This window comes from Phaethon aethereus (assembly GCF_964289735.1).
Source record: "Phaethon aethereus genome assembly, chromosome: 13".
NCBI classification, from domain to species: domain Eukaryota; kingdom Metazoa; phylum Chordata; class Aves; order Phaethontiformes; family Phaethontidae; genus Phaethon; species Phaethon aethereus.
This window is the reverse complement of record NC_138589.1, coordinates 8,768,364-8,795,244: the sequence shown is the minus strand read 5'-3', so window position 1 is coordinate 8,795,244 and position 26,881 is coordinate 8,768,364. Positions and strand designations below refer to the sequence as shown.

Sequence of the window (26,881 nt, the reverse complement as noted above, 5' to 3'; positions counted from 1 at the left end):
CCTCCGGAGCACTAGCACGGGCACTGCGGTCGGGCATAGGGGTCCGCAACGCTATTCTGACGCAATGGTGGAATCTATTGCTCCTCTGATGGCATCGCAACGCTGCAAGATCAGTTGTATCCGTTGCAGCTAAGTTTGCAGGATCTGGACATGGGAGGGTCAAGCATGTACGTGTAACTGTGCCAGCTCTTCGGCATTTCTTCTGGCAGCACCTCTTGCGCCTGTGCATCTGACTAGCTCCTGGTTCGGACTGCAAAATACACCGATCCTCAGCACTAGTATCCTTAACCTTGCTTTGGGGACTACCTGAAAGAGCATGCATCGATTTGTCGCGGTTGCCAAGCAAACTGCGACAAGACTGGGCTGCAAAGGGCCGGGGGTCTGCCGAAGCGGAAGGAAAGACATGGCTTTGCGCTGCGCCTCTTCGCTGGCGGCGGGGCGGCCGCCGCGCTGTCCCCGGTTCCCGCGGCCGGCGACGGTGCGCTGGAGCAGCGCGGCCAAGGCCTCCGCGATGAAGATCAACGAGAAGGCGAGCAGGGAGAAGATCCTGACGCTGGAGTCCATGAACCCGCAAGTGAAGGCGGTGGAATACGCAGTGCGGGGCCCCATCGTCCTTAAAGCCGGCGAGATCGAGAAGGAGCTGCGGAAGGTGAGGCACGGGTGGCCGGGCCAGGCCGGGCCGGGCGGGCTCCCCGCCGCTCCGCTCCGCTCCGCGTCGCCCGCTCCCGCGGCGTGCCCGCCGCCGCCGCCCGCGCTGGCCCTGCCCCCGGGGCACTCCTCCGCCGCCGCCGCTCCTGATTGGGGCGTCGGGGGGCTCGGCGCGGCCGCGGCCGGCGGTGGGACCGACGTGGCAGGCGGTGGGGCCGGGGGGGCCGCTGGCACCCCCGGGGCTGAGACGCGACCCTGTAGAAGCCTCGGGAAAGCGGGCGACCGGGGAGGCACGGGCGCGGCGGCGCTGCGAGTGCCGGTGCGCTGCCTCGTAGCGAGCCAAAAGCTCGCGGACCGCCAGCAGCCTCTCCCCCCGGCCCTGCTGCTACCCGAAGCCGTGCCGGGAGCGCTCCCCCGCGGGAGGCTGCCGGACGGCCGGGGCGCGCAGCCGCCCCCCCGCCCCGCTCCGGTGCGGGGCAACCCCTCCCTCGCGCCCCTCCACACGGGAGGCGGGAGAGGCAGAAAACAAAGAAACCCGCCCTCCGGCTACTGTTTTATCTGGTGTCGCGGATTGCGTAAGGCAAATACAGTACACCCCCATAAAGCAGTGTTTACATTTCTTCAGCCCCTTTGACCCTTTGCTGCAATACCGTGTCCTCTGTGTGATACAAGAGGGTGACTGACCAGCTTTCCTCATACTGATAGAGCGTTTAAAACATCCGTGACGATTTTAGAGATACCGCCCTCGCCGGGGCAGGGAGGCACCCCGCGACTGGCGGGGTCCTCACGCCCGAGATGGACCCAGCTCTGCCCCGGTACCGCTCCGCGGGCTCCTCCAGCACCCCTCTGACCCTGGGTCTTCCAAAGCCGGGGGGACTCGTGCTTTCTGAGGAGACCCCCGGTATTGTGCTTCTCTCTTTCTTAATTGCACAAGTCGTAGGGCTTGAAGATAACAAGCCTTCAGAGCACAAACGCTCGGTAACGCTGCCCAAAGTTCTAGGTGGTTAGTGCTTTTAGGAGGATCGGTCAGTAAAGATACTACTGAGGGTCTGGGCCAAAATGTACTAAATAAAGCATCCATATCAGTCAGTCCTTACATTTTGTTCTTCATATTTTTCTCTTATTCTTCATCTTAATATTGAGACTTAGCATCGGAAAAAATCAAAACAAAACCCTTAGCAATTCAGGCGTGGCTTTTTGCTCATACTGTTCACCGCACAGCTTCCCCTGTCAGCATGGGGACTCACTTATTTTTGTTTTGAATAAAGCATCTGGCATAGTTAGTTTTCTATGATTTCAAGTATTATTCCCCACCTTCACTGCTTTAGAAAATCTTGCTAATATATTATTACAGGTACTGCAAGACCAATTTGATTATTATATGTAAGGTGCTTTGAACAAAACCAGTGCCGTAGCAATGCTAACAAGAAGAGATTATTTTAATTCTTTGGTCTTTGTGTCACTTGCTTCCCCTTGTTTTAGAAGGTGAAGCGTGTTTTCAGCTTACTGTGTATTATATACATCAGTTACTTATATCTAACTCAATAATTATTAAAAACAGCTTCTTTTTTAGAATTCTACTTAAAAACCTCAGAGTGGTGATGGAGATTTCATTTCAGAACATTTGTTTTGATTTTTGCCTTAGAACTTGTTTATAAAGGTGTCATTGATTTTATGCAACTAGTCTTTCTGGTGGGTGCATTTTCCAGAGTATAAATTCTACCAGCCTTCTCACTGAGTGTGTTTGTTTTCAAGTTAACATCATAGGGCAGGAGACATTACTTGACAAAACAAATATAATATGATCTTCACTAACTCCTCCCAACTCTCCTTTCTTCAATTACCAGCTGAGTCACTGGCGTAGAGAATAGTCTTCTGTGCACTTTTTAAAAAACGCAAGAGCAAGTCATTGCCAATCGCTTTACTAAGAGATTGTTACGGCAGTTTTGTGCCCGCTTACATGGCATTCTCCATTTAAAAGGTTTTTTTCTTGAACCAGTCTCATGGAATACTATCAATGGCTACCAGCATTCATAGACATGTGACTATGCTCTAAGATGACTGAAGCAAACAAAAAGCTCCCTGTTGGCAGGGAAGGACAGTATTACTGCAAAAGTTGAGACAATGTATCTGCAGAGAACACTAATCAACTTAAGTAAGCAGCTGAAAGCCTTTATTTGCTTCCACACTGCTCAAGTTATTAATTTCTTGTTGCCTTTCTGATAAAAATACTGTTATGCCTTCTGTTGTTTAATCAAACTGTCTGGTAAAGCATACAGCCTTGAGTAGTACCTAGGTTCCTTACAATTGAAATATTATAGCTTATCTAAATGTCTGTTTTTTTGGTTTAAAATTGACTTCTGTGTGATCACAGGTCAGTGGCCCTTCTTTGTTTACTTTTAATTAAAACTGGACAACTACTTTTTTAATCCCTCTCAACCTTATCTCACAGAGTAAGGTCAACCACTACCAGCAGAATTAACACTGCCTAATAAAGAGCCTGAAGCAGTTGTCAGAGAAAGGTGATGCCCCACAGCATCTCTAGATCCATGATTACTCCTCACTGACAGCAAAAGGGTTGCCCCGTAGCAACTCTACTACACATGACAGGGAAGGAGCTTTGTGCAGGCAGGAGAGCGTGGGCTCCATAGTATGACATGGAAGCGCTGCACTGGCTGGTGGTAGCAAGAGCAGACAGAGGTGGAGCAATGATATACCCACTAGTAAATCTGCATCTGTCCTGTTCAGCGGAGATGCCTTTGCGTCATTTGCTTCTAAACTAAAGTATCTTAAATGCAGACATTGTCTAATCAGATGCAATAGAGACTCTCCCTGTTTAAACTTGGTTCAATTCAGTTAGACTTCATACTTGTGTAACTTACACAGCTTGTTATGTAGACTATGAAATAGCTACTTGAAGCTGTTTGCATAGTGTAAGCAAGATTTGTTCTACTATCTCAGATTCTGAATAGCAGTTTCTCTGTTATTCTACCTGGCATTTGCTTCTTTGGTATATTAACTGCAAATGATTACAACAGGAGCTGTAACTCCACAGTGTACACAGAAATAAGGACTAAAATGTTACTTGAGAAGTTTCTGACTAGGCAATTGAAGGGATAGTTCTTTTAAAAAGTAAATAAAAATGAGGCATTAATTTCAGCTAATGTGCTCAGGATTAAGCCAATGTAAGTGACAAGTTAGAATACTCCATTAAAGCAGAATAAGATTGATTGCTCAGGAGTACAGATGGGGCATGCTGTACTTGGACTTTGTAAGTTTTGTTGGCCTGTGATCTGTATTCATCTAGGTGAAAAATCAAGGTTTTGATCTACATTAAGTCTTTCTAGCTGGAAATCTTTATGCAGAATCACTTACCTGAATCACTTCTCTGAATACTTTTTTTTATAATTTTGAAATTGCATCATGCTTCAAAAGTGAAAACCTGATTTCTCTTCCCCTTTGTTAATGGTAATAATCAGCCACTTTTGGCTTATTAAGGTGATACAAGGAGAAAGAATTGACTTCAGCCATTTTTCTTGGTGTTTCTGGAAACTTTTTAAAGCAAGCTAGAGCACAGGCATATTTTAATAAATTATTATACTCTCAATAGAACTCAAACAAGTAAGATCGTTTTTCTATCCCCCCCTTTTTTTAGACTTGCTAACAGATGGCCACCATATCAAGTATTGACTTTAATTACATTTCAGACTAGAAATTTTAGTCTGAACGTGAACTGAATGCAAGAATAAAGTAGTCTCTCAACAAAGCCCTTCTCTTTAATCAGTAGTAACAAGCTAGCTTTATCTTCATATGGGCAGCACACACACCCGATTTGTTACTTTGCATTCGCGCTAATTTTAACTCACCTTGTTATGGAAAGTCCCTTCATATCTGTTACTCTGACAACTCTATCCACTTACAATCTCCTTTTTTCCCCATTTCCTGCTTAGGTTTTGCATAATTTCAAGTTCTATGTCAGGTCAAGTTGGCTTACACATACTTGCAAAGCATGTGCATATTAAACAGCACAAGTCAACTCATGTAACATTGGAAACTGTGCCTGGCTTAGTGTAAGTCACACAACATTACGTCCCTGTTCAAAACTCTCAAGTTACTGAAACAGAATTGTAGGGCAGAAAGGGGTAGAGGGATGGTATGCAGAGATACATTGGCAGCATGTAGAAAGTTCCTTCAGATCAGCACAGGTGGTTAGCATGTTCCACCACTGGGTCTGGAACTATGTGCCTTTAATGGCAATATGCAGTCTCTACACATTGAAGCCCATTTTTTTCTGAACAGCCATCATAAGTAAAGGGTTGTACACTCATCTCCTGTGCCCATGTTTTTCATTTGCATAACTATTCCAAATAGGTTCCTGTTGCATGTTTATTCATCAAGTCACTGGGTCACTCCCTAGATTTTTGTTTAGATAATAAAACTACTTACATCTCTTTTACTTATGCATATATAATCTCAGGCAGCTTCTGCTAAAGCATTTTGGTTAAAAGACTGTAGAGCTTTTCTCTTTTTTAACTAATTCTTCAGGCTTTTAAATTGGATAGAAAGAATTCTGACTTAGCATCCAGACTTAATTGTAAATGTGAGTTGACTGTGTCCCTGGGAGTTGTGGAAAGGTAAAACACAGTTTAGACAATGACATGCAGAAATATAATTTGACATGCCAAGAAAAAGATACAAGATTGACTGGTACACCCAGTAATGAAAGATGTTAAGCTTAAATTACCATCCTATAATTTTCTGCTTTGAATACGTGACTGTGTGCACACTAAGAAAGTATCTTCCAGGCAAAAGCATTTGACCTCATTAAGACAGAACTGTTGTTCCTCAGTTGCCTGTACATGTTGCATACGGAAGCAAATCTGTAGTAAACCCCATGTTTTTTAACAGGGTGAAAACTACTGCAGATAAAGATAACAGAAAATCAGTTTTAAGAATATGATTACCAAAATCATATGTTCAGAAGCACACAGTCCACAAGATCCAGTTACTTTATCTTTTCTTGTTGAACACAGTAGCAAAATCTATTCCAAAATAGCCCTTTTCTGATAGGTTTTCAAGTTAGAGGCAGTCCTAATGCCTAATCTCCTTCTGAGGAGCATTATTTTAATTCTTTCATTTACAGTCACGTTAAAATCTAGGGCTTTATTCATATAGGCAAAATTTCTGAATGCAAATGCACTTAGAACAATGTATAAGGCAAAAGTAACTTGAGGACAACTCCTGTTCTGTAATCCCTGAATCAGATCTGCCAACTAGTGGTCTGCCCCACCAATTTTCTCTTCTGATATTAGGCAGCATGCAAGTTATCACTACCATTTCCAGCCAAAATCCAGAATTCGCCTTCGCCTTCCTTCCACCAACAGTTCATGTCAGCTTGAATTACACATGCATAACACAAACTCAAAGCCTTACTCTGTGGTAAACTGGTCAGGTTTACTTTTCTGCTGTGAGCTGTTTTAACAAAAATGTTGGAATGCTAATTCAGGCCTTCAAGTCCCTATTAGTTAAGACCCTCTGAGTAGTGCTTTCTTGGCCTGTTAAGAGAGAAGGGGGAATAAAAGGCAAGCAAGCAACTTGGCTACTATAGCGGAGATCTGAACTATGCTGAAATGTTTGGTTTTGCCAGTTCTCTTATTATACAGCTTGTTTGTGCAAGTCACAGCAAAAACAGACTCAGCTTGTGCTAATAGCATAATGTTTCATAGTGTGATGTTATTGCCTGATAACCATCAAGAGGAGGCACTAAGCAATGGCTATGAAAATGAAACAATGAGGAGCAGCCATGAGTGGACAAATTCTGAAATTCAGAAATAGCTGAAATACCATGTTGCTCTTCTGGGATTAAAAGCACCTCACATTTTCATGGCCTTCTCAAGGGATCCCTTTTCAATTATTTCCTATTGCCATTACCAAATCCAAATTACACAAGCCTCTCTACAGGCTGAGTGTTTTCCTTTGAAATTTGATGAAGACTTCAGCAAAGACAACTTTAGGTCAGTTTGCACCCTTCTTTACTCTTTCTGGGCACAATGTTATTTTGCAATTTGCCAGCATTCTTAGATGTCTTACCATCATAAAGGTAACCTCCAAGCATACCAAAACTCCTAAGAGACAAGCCAGCTCCTAGCAGTCCATTGTGTTCATGTTAGTTCTTTGGGATAGGGTATGTTCTGGCATCGTATCATTTCTTTGATCAAATAATTCTCCCAATGTTTCTTGCATTGTGACTCTCTCCTTGAGAGCTCATAATTTCATACTGTAGTCCTTACCTGTTGGTTTCTTGAGGCCATAGGGATGTCTAGGGGAAGAGGAAGCTTCTTGAAACCTGGTTGACTACATAAAGATTTGTATTGAATCTGCACCAAGGAATTCTGGTTCATATATGAAAAGCCCTTCTCCCAATTTTGTGTGATACTTAGAACACTGATACAGTTGTTAGAATAATCCTGTCTGACCTGCTTCAGGTATCAGAGGCTTTTCATCTGGTCTCTTAGAAGACTGCATTTCCTCTGAGAAGAGGAAAGTGACAGAAGTAACTGCTGAAGGAACTAATTTCCAAAGAGCTTATTTCAAATCTGGGATGATTCCTTTATTCCATTAAAATCCTTTCACTATCAAGAAGACAGCAATTGAAAAAAAAAGGAACACATTTTTATATTTTTCTGCTTTACATCTGAATTTGAAAGTGCAAGATTGGCTTCTTCAGCTTTAAAAATGGCTGCTACAATTAGTCCCTTTGCTAACAATTTCAAAAGAATGGCAGAAGATTGGCTTTGTTCCCAAGATGAAGATGAATCATGCTGTTAGAACAGTGTGAGGTGCCACCAAAGGCAGAAGGCTGCACCAGTGGTTGTTTTGTAGGGCTGGGGATTGTTTTTCCTCCTTGATGTGGTTCACACCCTCTCCAGTAGACATGGGTATCAATTTGGTACTTACTGCTCCCGAGTTTGTTATTAGAGCTCCTGTTCTGCAAGCTTCACTTTTCCAAATCTCTGCCTGCTGGCAGATGCCAGTTACAATCCAGTCAGACTGCCTCTAGAACACACCTTGAAAGCTTGCCCATACTGAGAGAGAGTATATGAGGGAGAGAATGAGAGAGTATGAGAGAGAAAAGCAGGGCGGGGTGGCAGCTCTCTATCCCTAGAAGAAAGCAAAACAATGCCAATGGCCTAGTTTCTGCTTCCCCTGTATGTTCCTTGGCTTGCCAGGGACTTAAATCGTCTCAGCATAGGCATGTTGCTGACATGGTCAAAGACTGCTTAGCCTTCTGCAGTGAAATAGACCTTGCCCTAACAAACTATGTCCTGTTGCAGCACTTTTCCTGCTGTTGTATGACCTGATGTTGAGGTTATCAGCATCATATTCATACTTCCTCCTTTCATACAGATATTTTGAAAGGGCTTCCAAAAAGTATTTGACATTAATCTTCCCTTAGATACCCACGCCATCACCATAGGAGAAACCTTGACACAGGTAACCAGTGACTAATGCCACTCTATCTTAAGGATTTAAGCAGAATTCCACCTTGAACTCTTCTGCAGAGTCACAAGCACTGTCTAGACTTCCCTTGATGCCAGCTTCTGATATCCTTGCTTTGAAACTTTGACTCATTAGCATTCAACACTTTCTTGCCTGTTACTGTTTCCCGTTCCTTCTTTCTGAAATGGTAAGATGGAGGAATGAAAGCTAAATCTGGGCAACTTCTGATATTCCTTCTTTCCACAGAAAGACTGGAAATCAAGTAATAGAAAAAGATGAGAAAAAACCTAAGTAATCATAACAATTTTTTCTAGATTTCACTAGGAGGGTATATAGTGAATCTCGGCAAGAAAGTTCTAAACATTGCTGATATTAACTCATTGTCAGGGAAGGCAAAGGCCGCAGTTATTTAAAAGCATCTCTCTTTTGAAAGACAAAAAGGGTAACAGCTCTTGTAGCTGAGACCAAGAAATACAGGTTAGTCAAGAGGACCATGGGCTTTTAAGCAGGCATGTGGGAACAGTGTGTACAGCACAGAAAACCTAATTGTTCCTTCTCTGCCAGGATTTTCCAGTAAGATAACTGCTATGTATGTTTTGCTATTTTCTCCAGATCAATTGTTTTAGTAGCAAAGGTAGTGTGGGGTTTCTGGAGTAGGTGATGATTATATACTTGCAGTTGATGCCCAAGTGATACAATGATGGCATAAACACAGAGTTTGGCACTAGTAGAGATCTGGATGGTATCAATGCTAATAAGGTACGACATTATTTACAATAAACCTGACGCAGACACCAAAAACATCAGTTACCTTTGTTGTAAAGGCTGCACCACTATAAAACCCCAAAGGTACATTATGAAATGCAGGGTACCTTTCAGCATTTCACTAACCAAAGAAGCAACTATTTTTTATTGCAGATCACAATAGTATTTGTGAGCAAAACCCATCTAATTTGTCTAAGATAATGTATTTATGTTGTCAGGGGTTTTGTTTGTTCTGTTTTTAATCTGGTAAAACAGGGCATTTCTATTTCATCTTATTGCTGAGAACGGCTATGTTTTTTTAGACTGCCTAACTTTAGGCAAAGAAAGTATCATCCCTTATTCTTTAACAAATTTCTATTACTGTGCAAATCTAGTGAGACTGATTCAGTCTGCTGTAAGAAGGACCAAATGCAACCAAAATATGTGGAAATTTTTCTTAATTTCACACAAACTGAATTTGTTCTCCTTCTACATGTATTTTTCTTTTCCTGCTTATTTGTAAATTAGAATGAAACAATATTGTGCTATCAGTGGAGTCCAGATAGTTTGAAGAGAACCTATTTATAGCTGTTTGCATTACTCACAAATTGCTAAACTTCAGCCTCAGGTACTTGTAATGTTTATCTGGCATTCCTAATTCTATATTTAAGGTTGAAATACAACTCTTATTAGGCACTCACTTAGATCAGAAAACATAAAAGCAAGTGACTTGATGGAGTCAGTATGTCACTTTCAATTATTTTAAGTGAACATTTTTTTCAGTTCCTGCTAAATTTAAGGCCATATAAAATGCTCTGACCCTTTTGAGTCAGGATCATGTAAGTCCAATTGTCTTTAATACCATTTCAAGTTACCTATTTAACTTCAAAAGAAAAAACTAAATGGTATCAGTTATATGATGGACTGGATCTATAGTGGGGATTTGAATCACATTACCACATAACCTCTCAGCCACAGTTCACAGCTGTAAACCTCCAAATCTTGGCATACCTGGGAATTTGTATTTTGGTCATTGCTATCTTTGCATATCTGGGTTCTGGTCTGTCATTGAAGGCCAACACATAATCCGTGATAGAAAAGCAAAAATTATTTAAGGCTTGCCAGCCACATATTCTATATCCAGATCCAGTAACTTGCTATAAATACATGGGCCAGGAAGACTTCAGTCCACAGCCAGAGCAGGTTGTTATAGGTAATTTTGTACAGAAAACTAATCAGCCTAATTTTGCAGTTCATTAGTCCACATGAAAATTCTGTCACTGTCAGAAGGCCTCCCTACTATCTCTCATACTTTAATATACATTAGAAAAACCTATAAATTTGTTCTTGCCTACCTCATTTATTCTTGTTGTAATGTTGGCCTTTACTTTCAGTTAACCTTCTTTATTTAAATCAATAGCGGTTTTTTTCCTACCAGTCAGTTCCTTGGCTTTTTCCCTTGTTTTATTTTGCTTTTTAAAGAGCTGTGATTGCTAATCAACGTTCATCAACCGTTTTCCTTCTGCTCTCATGATGTATTCAGTTCCTCACAGGAAGAATGGCTGTCTGTTCAGATTTCAGAGATTAGGAAGCTTTTAAATATTCACAATGATTATTTAGCACTTCTGCTGTTTATCATATAGAGCTTCACTATGATATACTTGGTAAAACATCTGTATATGGAAAAGTGGGGTCATCACACAATGAATATTTAATCTAAATAGAAAATAAATAAGCCAGCAGTATCTTTACTGTTCTTTACTCTAAAAAGTACTAAATATCTTGAGGTTTCTTTTATTGGTGGATTTCTCAAATGTCCTCAAATCTTTTAGCTTCTTGACTGATCCATCCCTCCCTTAGGTGTATCAAACAAGTTGCTCTAATACTAACAATTCAAAATGTCTTTTTTTCATCTTTTCTACTTCAGCACATAGTTTCCAGGAAAGTCAATCTCTCAATTGTAGCTAGCAGAATTAAAAACAGCCAGCCTATCATTTAAAAATGTGTCACAGTCAGCATCATTTCTGTAAAGCATTTAAGATTTACTGGCAGTATTGTATTAGAAATGCATTAAGATTTACATTAAACACTCTACCTATTCTGAGATTAGGCACTGTTTAGTTACAGCCATATGACAGATAGATACAAAAAAAGAGGAATTCCGTATTATCTACTTCCACACTAACAATACATTGTGAATTATCTCTTTTTAGGGAATCAAAAAACCTTTTACTGAAGTGATTAAAGCCAACATTGGAGATGCACATGCAATGGGACAGAGGCCAATCACCTTCCTTCGTCAGGTAAGAATATTATAAAGTATTGTTCTTGATTTTTTATTAATTACCAAGAATGCCTTAAAATCTGTCTGACGTGTGTACTAGTATAAATGATTCCCTAGATGCACTTAGACTTAAAATAGTTCTTTCGTAACAAATTACAAGTATTTATTTCTGAGATGAAGTCCTACACCTTGCTGCTGAGTGTCCTCTTTCAACACAGTACCTTTCCTTACTTTTCAGATTATTCCCTATCCATACTTTCTCCTGCCACTTCTACGTTATCAGTCAGCACATTCACTATCAACAATGCACTTCAAAAAAGGACATGGTTGTCTTTAAAGGAAAAAGCAAATGCCTTCTTCATCTGACAGTATACTTTAAGATCTGCATGCAGTTGTACTGCTGCTGATTTTGCACATTTTACCTCTGGGCAAGCTAATTGGTAGGTTAACTTTTAGGGAAGACTACAACAGAATCCACATTTGTATATTATTCCTAAAATACAAGCAAGGTTTAAAACGAGTATTATGCTATTTACTGAGCATCCCTTACACACACATGTAAAATCCTCAGTCTATAATAATGTAAATTCAGAGAGTTCCAGGACAAACTGAAGCTGCATCAAACTGGGTGTACAGGTGATGAGATTATAAAAGTGAGCTACACAGCAAACTGTCAGCAAACTAGGAAGACCAGAGCTTCTTACAAATTATTCAGATCTAATGTCATTAAAGAAAATACTGATTAAATAGGAAATCCTTTTTCCCCATGACTGTGTGTGCACATGGATTAATTCTTCAGTCATTGTTCCACAAGATGACAACAGCCTTTCCATATTACACCATATAAGCATAAAAATGAGAGTCTGAAACAAATTAAGCTGATCTCAGGCAAGACCACTAGATTCTTTGTGTCTTACATTTCTTCATAAACTTAATTCTGCTAGGTCATGTTTCTACTTCTACTATATTCTATAGCATTACTTCTTTAATTAAATATTACCCACAAATTCAACTTAGTACTAAGTTATTTTTGGGAAGGATTATTAGAACATGCAACTGGGACTTCAAAATTTGATCATATTTCTCAGTTCTGCTCCATATTTGAACTCGTGATTTCTTGTCAATAAAGTGGGCTAGTGATACACAAAGAGTGGAGAGTAGAGCTGTGTAGAGATACCATATGAACAATTAGCTCTGTTTTACTGTGTTAGCTCACTTGAACTCCAATCTTCACTGTATGTAATACAAATAGTTAATAATTCTGTGAATCTTTTTATCAGCAGAACTTGGAAGCCGATGAGATTTCTTCACTTCTGTACACACTACCCTTAAAAAAACCCTGCAAACTCTTCACTAATAACCTTTGTTTTAAATCAGCTAGTATTTGTGATCTTCATTGCCAAGGAAAGTTAATCAACTTAAAATAACCATTGAGAAGTGGCCAATTTACATTTTCTTGGCACTCTAGGTAGTGGCATTGTGTACATACCCAAACCTGTTGGACAGCCCAAGTTTTCCGGAAGATGCCAAAAAGCGAGCCAGACGGATCTTGCAGGGTTGTGGAGGAAACAGCTTAGGTAAGCACCTGTTTCAGTTGCTCCTGTTGGTATTAGAATGAACAAACGTAGTTTCAATATTTGCAGTGCTGAAATTTCTTAATCGTGTTTTATACGACTACAAGTCCAATGGGAGATGGCCTAGGGGGATAGTTCATGGTGTGGCCTACTGATAAGCAGTGACTAATAGTGCAAGTTTTTGGTGAGACTTGTTGCAGAAGAGGACAAGATGAGGATTATACAGTTATGGAGCCCTCACCACGGTAACATCTAGGCATAACCCTAAACAGAATGGTGAGCTTTTTTGTATTAAAAGAGGAAGTGGTAGAGAGTACTAGTGAAGCTTTGTTACTGTTCTTACAACATCAGTTAATCCTGGGCTCTGACAGCTATGTCTCCTGCTAAGTCTAAGAGAGGCTGTTGACAATTTTATCATCTGTATATGTTTCTCTGCCAAGGAGCCTACTGTGCCTGTAATGATGTTATCGACAAACAATACATGTCCATCTAAGATGATCCAGTTCACAGTCCTGTATCTTAATTTTGAACCATCAGTCCAAGTATGTTTGTCAGGATATGAACTGGGGTATCAGAAACTCCAGTACAAAGGCAATAATGCTCTGCAAAGGGAAAGCTACACTGCTGAAAGATGGTAGCTTTTTATTTAGCTGAGATAGTTTTAACTGAAGATGTCAAAGCCCTCTTTATCCAAGGCAAAACAACCCTTGAAAGAACTAAAGAACTTTGTTCTTCAACCACTGTTCCTACAAGAGTATACGTATAATATACACATAAATAAGTACAAACTTTGCATATTCAGTAGAGAAGAAATGGAAGAGACAAATTCTTTATAATCTACCAATTGTACTGCCTAATTGCACCTGGGAAATGCCACTAGAGTTTCTACTCTGCAGATAGTGTTATAGCTGCTGGGTTCGGCAAAGAATCTGGCACATTTAATTACCTTCTTTCAGGTAGGCTAACAGTAACATTTCAGAGTACTTATTAGAGTAATTGGGATATTTCTTAATCTTTGTGGCTACAGTGCCTATTTGCACTGGCATATTTTGAGAGTAAATGCTGTGAAACTTAATAAAATAAACAAAACCTAAATAGTGGTTATGTTAGCAGTATTTCAGCCTTCGACTATTCCTAACACAGCCTAAAACCTTTTTTGCATTGGTTTTGTTTCCATCTGTAGAACATTAAAAATACATTTATCAAAACTGAGAAGTTCCTCTAGCTCCATTAATTCCTTCCCTGGCTTGCTTTGGAACAATTAACCCACATAGTACTAGTTGTCATGTAAGAGTTACTGGGGATACATTTGAATTTTGCCTCAATCTTTCTTTGTAGTGATTTTCAAATTCAGGGACATGGTAAGAGTTCTCAGAGTGCTGGATCCTGGCCCCATGCTGGCATGAAATGAAAGGAATTCAGCTCTGCATGATGTATTAGAAGTATGTTGACTCTGTACAAAATCCCCTTTTCAGCAGAAGATCACCTAATTCAAGTAATTGGCATTAGCTCAGTAGATGCTGAGGAATTAGGCCTGAAACAGTTGCAATATTCAAATAAGGTGACCATTCTGAATACACCCTTTTAATTTCAGTGGATCAACTGAAGTTCTGTAAGTAACTGGAGTCTAAATTATTTTTTTTTCCTGATACGGTATGTACCGAGAACAATGCCCCTCTAAATTCCTGAAAACTTATAACCACCTTACTGATCTGCTGTACTGGTTTATGGCTTCTCTCTACCCTCCCTGTCTCCAGTATCACATATCAGCCCCTTCTCTTGGCCTCAGTTGCTCATCAGCCTCTGTACAGCACTCCATAAACGCGCAGTCTGAGGCAGGTGGATGTGCAGCTGAACGGAAGTTACTCCTATCACTTTTGTTGGTACTCTGACAACTTACTGCTGTTCTCTTCATGGCTCAGAGGGAAAAAACTGGCTTTCTTGGGGAAAAAGCAAAGGTCAAAACGTAATACCTCCATGTAGCTTTAAGTGCTGTGTTGTGTTCTAATAAAACCTTATTTTCAAAAAATTTGTCAATCCAACACATAAGTGGCTTCACTACATATAGTCAAGCTATCTGAAGCATTTTACCCATGTCTATACTGGCCTATTTAAATATACTAATTGCAAAGTTAATATGAATGTACTGACCTCTGGATATGAACTAGAATAACCTCACTTCCAATGAACGTTCGTTTGGCAAAACCTTACTCATAGTATGGAGTCTTGCTACTCCCAGACCATGTAGGAAGACTCAGATATGTCCTCAACTTCTGTTGTGTTAAAATATTCTCAAATTCTTTTGACATCATTTACTTTGCATGTGGGATAACTGTCATATCTTTACAGGCAGTTGATAAGTCTACTCCTCTGCTATATAAAAAAATATCTAATATATGCACATGCAGCTTTTTGGGTTGTGTTTATTTATTTGCACTCCACAGTGCAAACAGACAGGTTCTAGTCAATGCTATCAATTGAGTGCAATTAAGTGTAGAAGACCTGAAAATTGAATTCAGGTCTTCTGTATATGCTCACTGAGTCATGGGACTCAGCCCTCAATGGAGCACAAGACAGAATGACAGCTTAGGTTTGTTCTCCCAACAGCAGCTTTCTAGCTGTGGTCAAAGACCCATGTGTAGACCCAAAATAACTTTTAGTCCTGTAAAAGTAAACGTTTAGGACACTAGGAGACTTTGTGCCCTGAATTACCATTTTGTCCCGTGCATTTGTGCAATACTTGCAAAGATTCTTTGTCTTTATAAATTATGCTTTCACAGAGGCATTATCAGGCAGACTACTAGCATATAAGTGGGTGATGAGAGTTGAGTCAGGCACAATTATTCCACTCCACCCAACAAGCAAAGAAGATTCTGCAGCTTCATGACAGTGTTCTAAATTAGATCTACACTTGTCACTTCATTGTCCGTCAGTCTTAGGCTTCATAGTTTGAATCTAGTCCTCACCTTGGCTTAGGCTTATTTTTACTCTTTATTTGTTGCACATGCTCAGCAATGATGGACACAGGCATCTAACATCTTACTTTATTTTTATTATTGTATTCTGTAAATTGCACGAGTCATAGATTGGGGTGATCCTAGATGTTTCTGCTACAAGTAATTGAAAAGCCGTTGTGGGAGATGCTGTTGGGGGAAAGAGCAGCAGTTTAGGATTTTTGGGGGTTTCAGACTGTGAGAGAAAATGGTATTATATTATTTTCATATTTCAAATAGAAATCTTAATTTTGTCATGATTTGAAGAAGGTATTTTCCTTTCTATTGCACATGTTACCTCTGTTCCTTGTTCCCATTACTTAAATAGGTATTGGTTAACATTCTGAAGTGGTTTTCAACATAAAGAAAGCAACTGGGAGATAGTCAAAATGGGATTGCTGTCCCAGTTTGCAAAGTAGCCTTTAAGTCCTACTTTTTATCAATCCAGTACATTATTTTTATATTTTAGTGAAACTTATTACGGTTGTCTAATTGCAAATTAATTCTTTTGTTCAACGAACAAACCAACTTCCTTTCCTACTCCTTGAAAAAAACCCCACAATCCTGGGATTCCAAAGGCCTCATATATACAAACTACTTCATAACAATACTAGCTCAGGAGTTTTGCTAGCAAACAGAAAATCTGTTTTTCATTGTACTCAATTCTCATCTCATTCTCTATTTTTCACAGGATCCTACAGTGCCAGTCAAGGTATAAATTGCATCCGTGAAGATGTTGCTTCATATATTGAAAGAAGAGATGGAGGGGTTCCTGCAGATCCAGATAACATATATCTTACCACTGGGGCAAGTGATGGTATTGCTGTAAGTGTTAAAATTAAACCTGTCTCTTCTTGGTATAAACTATAATTTATCAGTTACCTTTGGAAATACAGATCTCTGTTGAACATTTGGTCTCACAAACTCCCGTGAGTTTGATCTAACATATACTGAAGTCACGTTAAGTGGATATCCAGTACACCCAATTACATGGATGTAAGATGCCAGCTAAGAAACAGGCACATGGAGATAAAGTCTCTTAATATACATTAACTTGTACCTTTTGTAAAGGTAGTATAAATTACATAGGAGCCTAAATATAAATTTAGGAGATTCACACCATTCAGACTAAATAATGGTGTCCTCAGTGATTAAGATACATAAACACTGAAGATTAGAGGATATGACTCAATGGCAGAGAGAAGAGGGAATGACCTCGGAGGTGAGAAGTCTCAGCAGTTCTTCTTCCCAGTAAACTCTCTGCTAGTGCAGACTAATGCCAGTGAAAATCCCAAAGATCTATTTCAGTAGCCAGCTTGTTTGGGAAAAACTTCAGGTTTTCGCTTCAACCAAGGTTCAAAGATGGTCCTCAGTTAAGACAGGAATAACTGTCTCTGTTAGATTTTTCCTTTACACAGACATATTTACTGATACTACAACAACCAGCAGTTCTTTGCTTTTATTGAGGCAGCCTTTTATAGCTTGTTTGTAAAAGTTTTTTTTTAAATGACATCTAGTGGCAGAGCTCAGCATGACAACGTTCTGACATAGACGGTTCTCCAGATGTCTTTAGTGAATTGGCTTTCTAGAGTTTATGATGCCAAGCGTTATACTGGCAGCTTGTCAGGAATGGCAGCGTAGCTTATCAAATCTGTACCATGCTTATTTGATTTCACCAGTGATGAAAAGTCAGCAGTACAATGAGTCTCGTTATTTGGCACTTCCAAGGATAAAACAACTATTGTTTCGTAACTTGAGGGACAGAGGGTGTTTTTAAATTTGCATTTGGTCCTGATTATACATTTTGGATGCTTGGTATTTTTAAACTAGTGGTGGGTACAAAATTTTGTTGATTGTAAGTCATTAGCTTAGCAGCTGAGTTAGTATGTGATGAGAGGCACAGAAAGGCAGATTTTGTTCTAGAACCAATGAGAAACTTAAAGAATACCACTGTTATATCTGAAGAGATATTTTTGTTTTTACACTATCAATTACATGTTGATAAGGATGCCTGCTTTGATTGCACCTGTACTTCAGAGTTCTCCCTTGATTATAAAGGCAAGAAATCTCTCCACTTCCTGCACCAAATGCACTCTTTTATTTAATTCACGTGTAAAAAGCCTGCACATAGACGCACACAGACACACAGCCATTGGGCACAGGTAAATCCTCTGGACTGACCTTGTAACAAGCATTACATTTCTGTCTGTATCTTCTGAGCATAAACTACATATGATACATTAGATTTCCATCCCAAGACATGCAGACTTTTGCTCTTCTCTGTTACTTGGAAATGAAACCATAATGGGAGTCTAACTTTGTTCCCACCTGGCCACAATTGCTCCTCATCTAAAACAGGTGTCTCTTTTCCAAAGGAGAACCTCTGCAGGCCCCAGTTATAATTTCTGGTTTTATTTATTGGCCTCTTGTGTTTAGTGAGATAAAATGAGTGGAAGGCAACAAGCAACAACTAGCTGAGGCTTCTTTGCTTACAACTCGGCACAGTGGAAAAATCATGATCTTGACATTCCTGTTTCCAACTTTCCCTCTAGCCTTGTGCTCAGAATGTTTTTCCTAAATTTTGCAGTTGATCAGACATGATCTTTAGAAGCCATGACATGCAGAGGAATTCCATTAAGCTGAGTTAGACCATCCTCACTCAGCCAGTAACTTAACTTGGAATAAATAAATGCCCTTTGATATGACAAAACGACTGTATGCTTCTAGAATAGAAATCTACTTTAGATTTTTTAAGAAGGAAAATCAGTAACTTACTCTAGAGTATACTATTAATTCTGCTGTGTGACTTTTTTTTTTTTTTTTTTTGCAATTCCTACTTTTTCCCCAGACAATTTTAAAGATCCTGGTCTCAGGAGGTGGAAAATCCCGAACAGGAGTGATGATCCCTATACCACAATATCCCTTATATTCAGCAGCCATATCTGAACTAGATGCTATTCAGGTGAACTACTATTTGGATGAAGAAAATTGCTGGGCTCTAGATGTGAATGAACTTCGCCGTTCCTTGAATGAAGCTAAGGCATATTGCAATCCAAAAGTCCTCTGCATCATCAACCCCGGAAATCCCACAGGTCTATAGCAATTTTGTTTAATGGATGGGTTTTAAGACCAATTTTTTGCCCTCTTTCAATCACTTGACATTGTAGGCAAATCCAAAATACATACCAAATATGTAAAGCTAAATTCTAGAGATCAGTGCTGTAAGTAGGACAGCATGTCATAGTTTTAGAAACTTATTTTCAGTATCATGGAACTCCAGGGATTTGGGAAGAGAGGAGGGAGCAGGTCACTTCACTGGATCCCATTTGAAGCCACTGCCTCCACTGAACTTTTGCACACTTGTGGAATGACTTTCAGTCACTTTTGGTCTTTATCAAAGATCTTGTCTCTGATACGGCCTGTAGCCTCTTGCCTCTGAGAGGCAATGACTGCAGATGCACTCTCAACTCAGTGGCACCCACTGCTCCCCTCAGAAGAATTTGGTTTTTTGTGTAGTTGAGGTTGATCAGTGAGAAACTAGCTCCCACTTAACCATCACACATGTGAGTATTTCAAATGATCAGTTATGCACAGAGTACTCTTAACAAGTTATTGATTGATTTACTGTATCTCACACTTCCTTTGCTTGAGATGGACAAGCTACCTTGAACCATAATTCCTCCAAAAATGTTCCCTAATTTCACACTAAGTAAATTGAATTCTAAAATTCCATAGCACTTTTCTGAGAAAGAGGGATATCTTTTTGGAAAGCTAGTAGTCTTACTAGGTCTGGGCGAAAAGATCTGTATATATATGCTCCACTAACTTTCTTCCTTTAAAAATCAAACTATAGGGCAGGTGCAAAACAGAAAGTGCATTGAAGATGTGATACACTTTGCTTGGGAAGAGAAACTTTTTCTTCTGGCTGATGAGGTAATGGAATATTCTGTTCTCTCAAAAGCACAGCTAAGAGTACGCATATGAGATTTAATTTTGTTCCATGTGTGGTATTGGTATTTTTTAGGTACTGGGAACAGATTCTCTGTTACCACATTAAGACATGAACAAACATGCAAGATTCTTAATATCAGAGGATTCATATGAGAGGTGGCTTGATCTGGATTTGAACTAGAAAGAAAGTGTAGGGGACACAAGGATGAACTTTGCTGCAACTGACCTAAAAACCTATGTGATACTCACACCGCTTCAAATGAATGAAACAGAAGGAAAATAATTTAATCATACAAGTAAAGGTTAAATTACATAAAGCAGCTCACTGTTCTTCTAAAGGCTAAACTATTAAGTATGGCCACATGAGATAACAATGTATCTTTACAATAACTATTACTTAACAAAGAACCTTGTGTCTTCACCACTGTTTCTTCAGTTCAGATCTGGGTCTCTAAAAGGCCATCTTTTATCCTTAATTGGGGAAACAGAGCACATTAATGTCTTCTGACTGTTCAGGTTTACCAGGACAATGTGTACTCTGAAGGATGCCAGTTTCATTCTTTCAAAAAGATCCTGTATGAGATGGGACCCGAATACTCTAACAATGTTGAGCTGGCCTCTTTTCACTCCACCTCTAAGGGATACATGGGCGAGTAAGTCTGCTTTAGTTTTATTTTATTTTATCTTCCTCAGTAATTTGGATGGACAGCCGTTTCATGTTAGTGACCTGTAATCCACTGTCTTCTATTAATTTTAACTAAAAGCTATTAAGAAAACAAAAACAAGCATTTAAAGCACAGAGTAATGGATTAGCTCAGTGGTTTTCAAAAGTACTGAATAGTTAAGTGTATTTATTTCAGACATCTAATGCCTCAGTTTCACAAAGGTGAAATCCTATGGTCCTAAGCCAGACCTGTGATAAAGGAAAATACAGTCTCCAACATTCAAGGGAACAGCTGAAGAATCACTAGGACGTTTGATACTACAAACGTTTAAGATTTGGCTGTTTTGGAGAGGAAGAGATGGAAGAATTTTCTGATTAAATGAATGCTGCTACAGCCATACAGTCTTGTTCTGAAGAGCAAACATCCAAGTTAATTGTTAACTTGCCTAATAGGGAAGCTGCATGTACACGATTTTCTCTGTATGGGGTACTAAGCCTTTATGACATACCATTTAGTTCCATCTCAAAACATTATCAGCTGTTTCAACAACCTGTGTTACATATTGTAACATCCTCATTAGTTGTCTTTCCACTGCTGCAGTTATTTGCATTGCTTTTCCGGTATTTATACACTTGAGGTATTTCTACACTATCTTTTCTGTTCACTTTAATCACAGATGTGGCTACAGAGGAGGTTACATGGAGGTCATTAACTTGCACCCAGAAATTAAAGGACAGCTTGTTAAGCTGCTTTCTGTTCGCCTCTGTCCTCCAGTCTCAGGACAAGCAGCAATGGATATTGTAGTGAATCCTCCGATACCTGGAGAAGAATCTTATTCACAGTTCATAAAGGTCAGCCATAACATGCTTGTTCTTTTGTGCATTTCCTAAACCTACCCTGAGTATTGTGAACTCAAAATATGCACAGAGACCAGACTTCTTTCCTTTCTTCTTGGACAATCCTGTAATAACACCAATTTACAGAACCATGCAGGGTATTTTAAATTAACTCAATATGACTGCCTTTAAAAATATTTTTTATTCCTTTTATGGTTCCTTTGTTTAGGAGCCAAAAAAAGCTAAGAAGGTATTATCAAATCAGCTTTCTTGCTGATAAATTCCACTTTTCTCCCGTGTTTATCATGACAAAAGAATTACTACTTAAGATTTGCTTTTACTAAAATCCAAACTGGAAGGTAAGTTCAAATAGACTTGTAAAATCAGCCTTGTTCTCAGGTATCCAGTGCCTCTATATACCGAACAACATGGTATTCTGTATTAAAGTATACATATAGTTTCTCACTTGTGAAAATGAAACTGAATCTGGCTTAAAGCAATTATAGTCTTGAGTCAGGACAAAGGTTCAGCTAACAGTCTCTAAAAATAGCCAAGAGCGGATGCTCAGAAGGAAGAATGTAAGAAGAGGGGATGCAGATAGAAACTCCTGCAGGTTATTGTCCATCTACAACACTCTTAGTTGTATCCTGTTAATGCCTTTTTGCACTGCTGTCTTGAAGAGTACAACTGGAATTAGGAACATCATTTGCTCTAATAGCTCAGCAAAACCCCAAAGTGCTTCTTGAAGCATCATAGTTTTCTCAAGCGTTTTTATTGCCACTTCAAATACGTCAAACCGAACACCTTCCTTTTAAACAGGAGAAGGAGTCTGTTTTGAACAATCTTGCCAAAAAAGCCAAACTAACAGAAGACATGTTTAACAAGGTACCAGGAATCCACTGCAATCCACTTCAAGGAGCTATGTATGCTTTCCCACGGATCTTTATTCCTTCCAAAGCCATTGAGGAAGCAAAGGTCAGTCAGTCATTTTTACCCCAATCCATCTTAACCTTCACACACCTGTGCCTGCCACTTCTAATGATTCATTTTTATTCCAGAGAGAAAGTAAGCTCATGTAGTTACAAAAGCAGTACTTATTGACTATGGATGATCTTAAATATAACATGACCTTTATTTTAAGAGAGGAAAACAAAACAGAACATTTCATCACAGTGGTAGGGCTTCCAGGTTGAGAATGGTACCCAAGGACGTTCATGTTAAATAGGTTAAGTCATAGGGTGGGCAAGTAGCTGGACCTGTGCAAATGCCAAATTGCTCCCCATGCCTGGGTTAGGCAGGCCAGCACGTGCAGCGGGGATCGTGAATGGCAGCGTACTACTGAACCTGCAAAAGAAGCCCCATTCAGCAAGTGTGGGGAAGAGGGAGGGTGGTTTCCTTGCAAATTTTACTTCTATACAATACCTTTTTGTATTTGGGTCAGTAAACTATATTACTAAATGACAAGTCTTTTTGTTCCTAACTAGAGCTCTATTACCTGATGTGTAATATTTGTTTTTTAAAGGGAATTTTATCAGCACAGCTGAGGAGAAAAATAGGGCTGTTTCTCAGCTGATGATTTGATTAGGCATATAACCTGCATGTATTTAAGAACTTCCACAGTTATTAATCAGGGGACTTTCTAGTCAGCAGATAATTCATGGGGAAAAAATAGTAACTGCCAACAGAACTGGAACACACAGCTCTCAAATTAATTTCATCTTGTCAAATGTCAATGGCTTAGATTTTTGTAAGTACAGCTGTGAGACTTTTGACAAAAAGTTACAAGCAAGTCAAGGAGAAAAACAAAAATACCCAAAACCTTTCTTTTGAAACAAGTGTTTTGTGTAGGTTCTTCAGCCTTGTTCCTCCATGAAGTACTGTTATTTAATTCACAATGTGAACTGTCACATTAGCGCTTGTTCTTTATCTTCTTTAGTAAATAGAGTAGGAAACTAACAATGTAAGATAAAATTTCAGGAAGAAAAGCAATCATGAACTTTTATATGTTTGGAATATTTTTACTTCAGTAATTCCAAAGCATCCATTCCCCTAGGCTCATAAAATGGCACCTGATATGTTCTATTGTATGAAACTTCTGGAAGAGACTGGAATATGTGTTGTACCTGGAAGTGGATTCGGCCAAAGAGAAGGAAGCTACCATTTCAGGTACGGTGTCATTTGTTTAAAATCACATTAACTGTAATAAGCTAAGTACCATCCTAGTACTTTATTTTCTGATTAAATATAAGCATTTTTGTTTCAGTTTATGTTGTCTTATTTTCTACTGGACATATTCTGTGGACTGACAGCTAGGTCAAAGACCCAGTCTGCCAGATGAGCTATTCCAGTTTTTACGGTGTTTTCACAGCTTACTGACATAATTTTATTCTATTTTTATACACTGAGATTTGAAATGCCTTCTCCACAAATACAAACCATAATAATAGCTTGTACTCTAATCTTAAAGTTGGCTAAGGCATTACAAAAATTGCCCTGCTTTCTTCTGAGGGGAGGGGAGATTAAACAGTGTTTCCATATGGAGAATCTGCATGAAAGATGCAGTATCTTCCCTAGAAATACCTTAAACATGCTGAGTAACTCTTCACTGTACCAAAACAAGATGTTGGACTAAATCTTCTAATACCAAAACTGTGACCATAAACTCTATTGCTTTTACTTCCAATAAATAGCACTTTACTCCAGCTGAGCCACTGATAGCTAGAATTCATCATGCAATTTAGAACAGAGGGTGCCTTTAGCCATGATAGTTCTGCAACACAGATAGCTGGGTTAGATATCTGGGTGTGCGCAGCTCCAGGAAAAAGCTAGTGTGAGTCCATTCCTGTACCAGTGTGGAAAAAAAACATTTTGTTCCGCATGTCTTGTATACATAACTCAGTGTGATTTTCAGATTATGCAGAAGAAGGAAAAAAGGGACTAAAAACTGCAGTGTGGGATGTTGCATTGTTTTAATGCTTCTGAATTAAGTTTTCAATTCAAAACGAAGTGTACATTCACTCGTAAGTGCCCACCCCTAAAGCTCAAAAAACTGGGTATAATTTGGCATATTTTACAAAACAAATTGCTCTATAATATAGTTCAATTAAAGCATAAATGCTGAAAATAAGAGAATCACATCAAGACAGATATTAAACTTAAAACATTATTAGCTGTGCCCTGAGATTAATTAAGATCTGTGCAAAGATCACAGTTTAGTTTGTTTTGAAGATAATGTGGGTTGTTTTTTTTCTTCCTTTAAATATTATTTTTCAGAATGACCATTCTTCCTCCAGTAGAGAAGCTGAAGATCCTACTAGAGAAAGTGAAAGACTTCCATATAAAGTTTCTTGAAAAATATGCATGAAACTACCGTGGCTTTTTCCCTTCATCCCCTCCCCTTCAAGGCGAATGCAGAAAATGAACAAAGATGTGCTGAGAATCTGCTGTTGATCTATTTTAACTAAATTCAAAAGAGATAGAACCAATCTCAGATACTGCTACAACTTATTGGACTATTAAATTTAATGTCTGGTATCGAAGACATTGTTACACCAACCTTTTTTTTTTTTAAGGGGAAAGGGAGAATGTGAAGAAAGAGGTGAGACGAAAGAGTCAGTAAATGATTTTGTGCCTTGATTGGAAGTTACATTCGTGAACTTTTGACTCAATAGGTTGGGGAAGGGAGTTGCTCATTAAAATTGTTACTATTGTGTGGTTGGTTTTTTTACAAAACAGAAATTACAAGAGTAATTGTTTAGCTAGGAACAGGTTTCCCATCTTAAAATTCTACTAAACAAAAATTCAAAAGCTTACATTATAGGTATTGTTTAATTTTTTTTGTTGTTGTTAAATATGAAGTGTTCTCCAAATCTGATTAAACATGTGGGTACAGTGTGCTTATTTAAAAAAAAAAAATCTTTGGCAGATGTGTGGAGATCCCTTTGAACTCCTGTTAAAAAGAAATCCTGCCATGACAGTGTAATCTGACTGGAATATACAGTTTTGATCAGAGGAGTATGCAGAACATGGTGTCTGCTTGAACCCTATTTTTATGAAACGGAAACGTAATGAGGAATATTAGCTTCTTATTCATATGCTTTTCAACACCTTATCCCAGCATAAGAGCACTGAACACTTCCTCTTAAAACAACTCCAGGAGTATCCTCTTAACACACATCTTTTATACACGGAACATAGTAAGTTACTGTTTCAAAGCAGATGTGAGTACTGTCAATCCTTTCAAGTAGTGTAGAATACAACACTATTTCAGAATTGCTTTATCTGTGGAGAACATTTGTTTGGAACCACATGACTGACAGACCCGTTAGCTGGTCAAAATCCAGCTTGAACTAGCAAGGACTAACAAGTGTTACCAGGAGAAATGCTAGGGGTGGTTTCCAATGAAGGAAAAAGGTATTTAAAGGAAAATGTCTTGCACCAAGCATAAAGATAATGATAGTACAGCTCACTCTTAAATCTTCCACAGTCATACTGCTGTCTGAATGATCCTGAATGCTTATTAAAACCCACCTAAACCAGGCCACTATCTAGGAGTACAGCTGTACTACTCTACTAATCTGTGCCAGTTTCCCTGCACAACAAAAGGAGGCTTCTGTTTCTCTAGAGCTGGAAGCTGGACACCTTCTGCTAGCACTGATAAAGGACTGAAGGAACATAGCTTTCAGTATTCATCCATGAATCCATTAGCATTTGCCAGGCTTAGGCTCGGCATTTATAAAGTTTATTCATTAAGACTATCTCATTTAATCTAGTCATTAATTTTAAGTTATTACTTAGAATAAACTCATTTTAACGTCTATAGCACTTCATTAGGCTGCCTTTGTAGCTGTTTCAACATCCTATGCTGATCCAGGTTACTAAAGCCAAAGGCTGGAGAATCACCATATGGATAAAGCATGTGCCAATCTATTATGTGTGGAAGACAAGACACGTTGCCAATATTGTCCTTGCAACAGCAGCTACTAGTCTATGACATAGCATTAGCAGTTGGTGTACATCTCACAGTTCCTTACTGAAGTCTGTGAAGAAGAATTCAGTACTTCTCAATCACCTGCCAGTGGTCACAGGTTCATATATGAGAATGGCACGCTGCTACACAAAGTTACTATGGAGGCTGGAGAAAAAAAACGTATACTTTTATCCTTGGAGAAATGTACCTCTTGGACGATGGCAGACTGGGAACACTTACATTGCTACTATCCATTGATAAATACAACCTTTTATCTGTTAGCACTCTTCACTTGGCATCCTTAATATGCACTAATAAAACAAATACAGAAAGCAAAACCATAATAAGAGGTCAGAATATTGATGTAAAAATAAGACAAACAGCACTTTCCTATTCTAGGAATGTGTCCAAATCAGATCTGGCTTTGGACTCGTAATGCAGTGTAGATTGAAGCTAAGATCTAACAATGGGAGTTAGAATATTTTTTTACATTTTTGTAACTACAGCTTTTTCATGGGGTAGTATTTGTAACCTAATGTGTCAATAGATTTTATATTTGCCTTGCATTTGCACCTGATACTTCTGGAAAAAATGTAAAGGTTTACAAGTTTCTAATGAGAATTTACAGGTGTGAAAGGCTTTTTGTTTTAAGTCAGAACAGCAATTCTTACACTTTTAAATGAAAATATAATGGCATAAACTTGAGTTTTTTCTAAA

At 39.1% G+C, this 26,881-nt stretch overlaps 1 protein-coding gene across 1 annotated transcript; it reads left to right on the top strand.

The window, feature by feature from the left end:
• Nucleotides 1-316: 316 nt before the first annotated feature.
• Nucleotides 317-25,326, top strand: GPT2 (glutamic--pyruvic transaminase 2; the record flags this gene model as incomplete). The annotated part of the gene is made up of 11 exons (XM_082005528.1): nt 317-649; nt 11,106-11,195; nt 12,645-12,753; nt 16,435-16,568; nt 18,592-18,835; nt 19,597-19,676; nt 20,211-20,347; nt 21,036-21,210; nt 22,015-22,170; nt 23,249-23,361; nt 24,469-25,326. 11 exons carry the CDS (start codon nt 317-319, stop codon nt 24,557-24,559), a joined length of 1,662 nt encoding a protein of 553 aa, XP_081861654.1. The 3' UTR covers nt 24,560-25,326.
• Nucleotides 25,327-26,881: the final 1,555 nt, after the last annotated feature.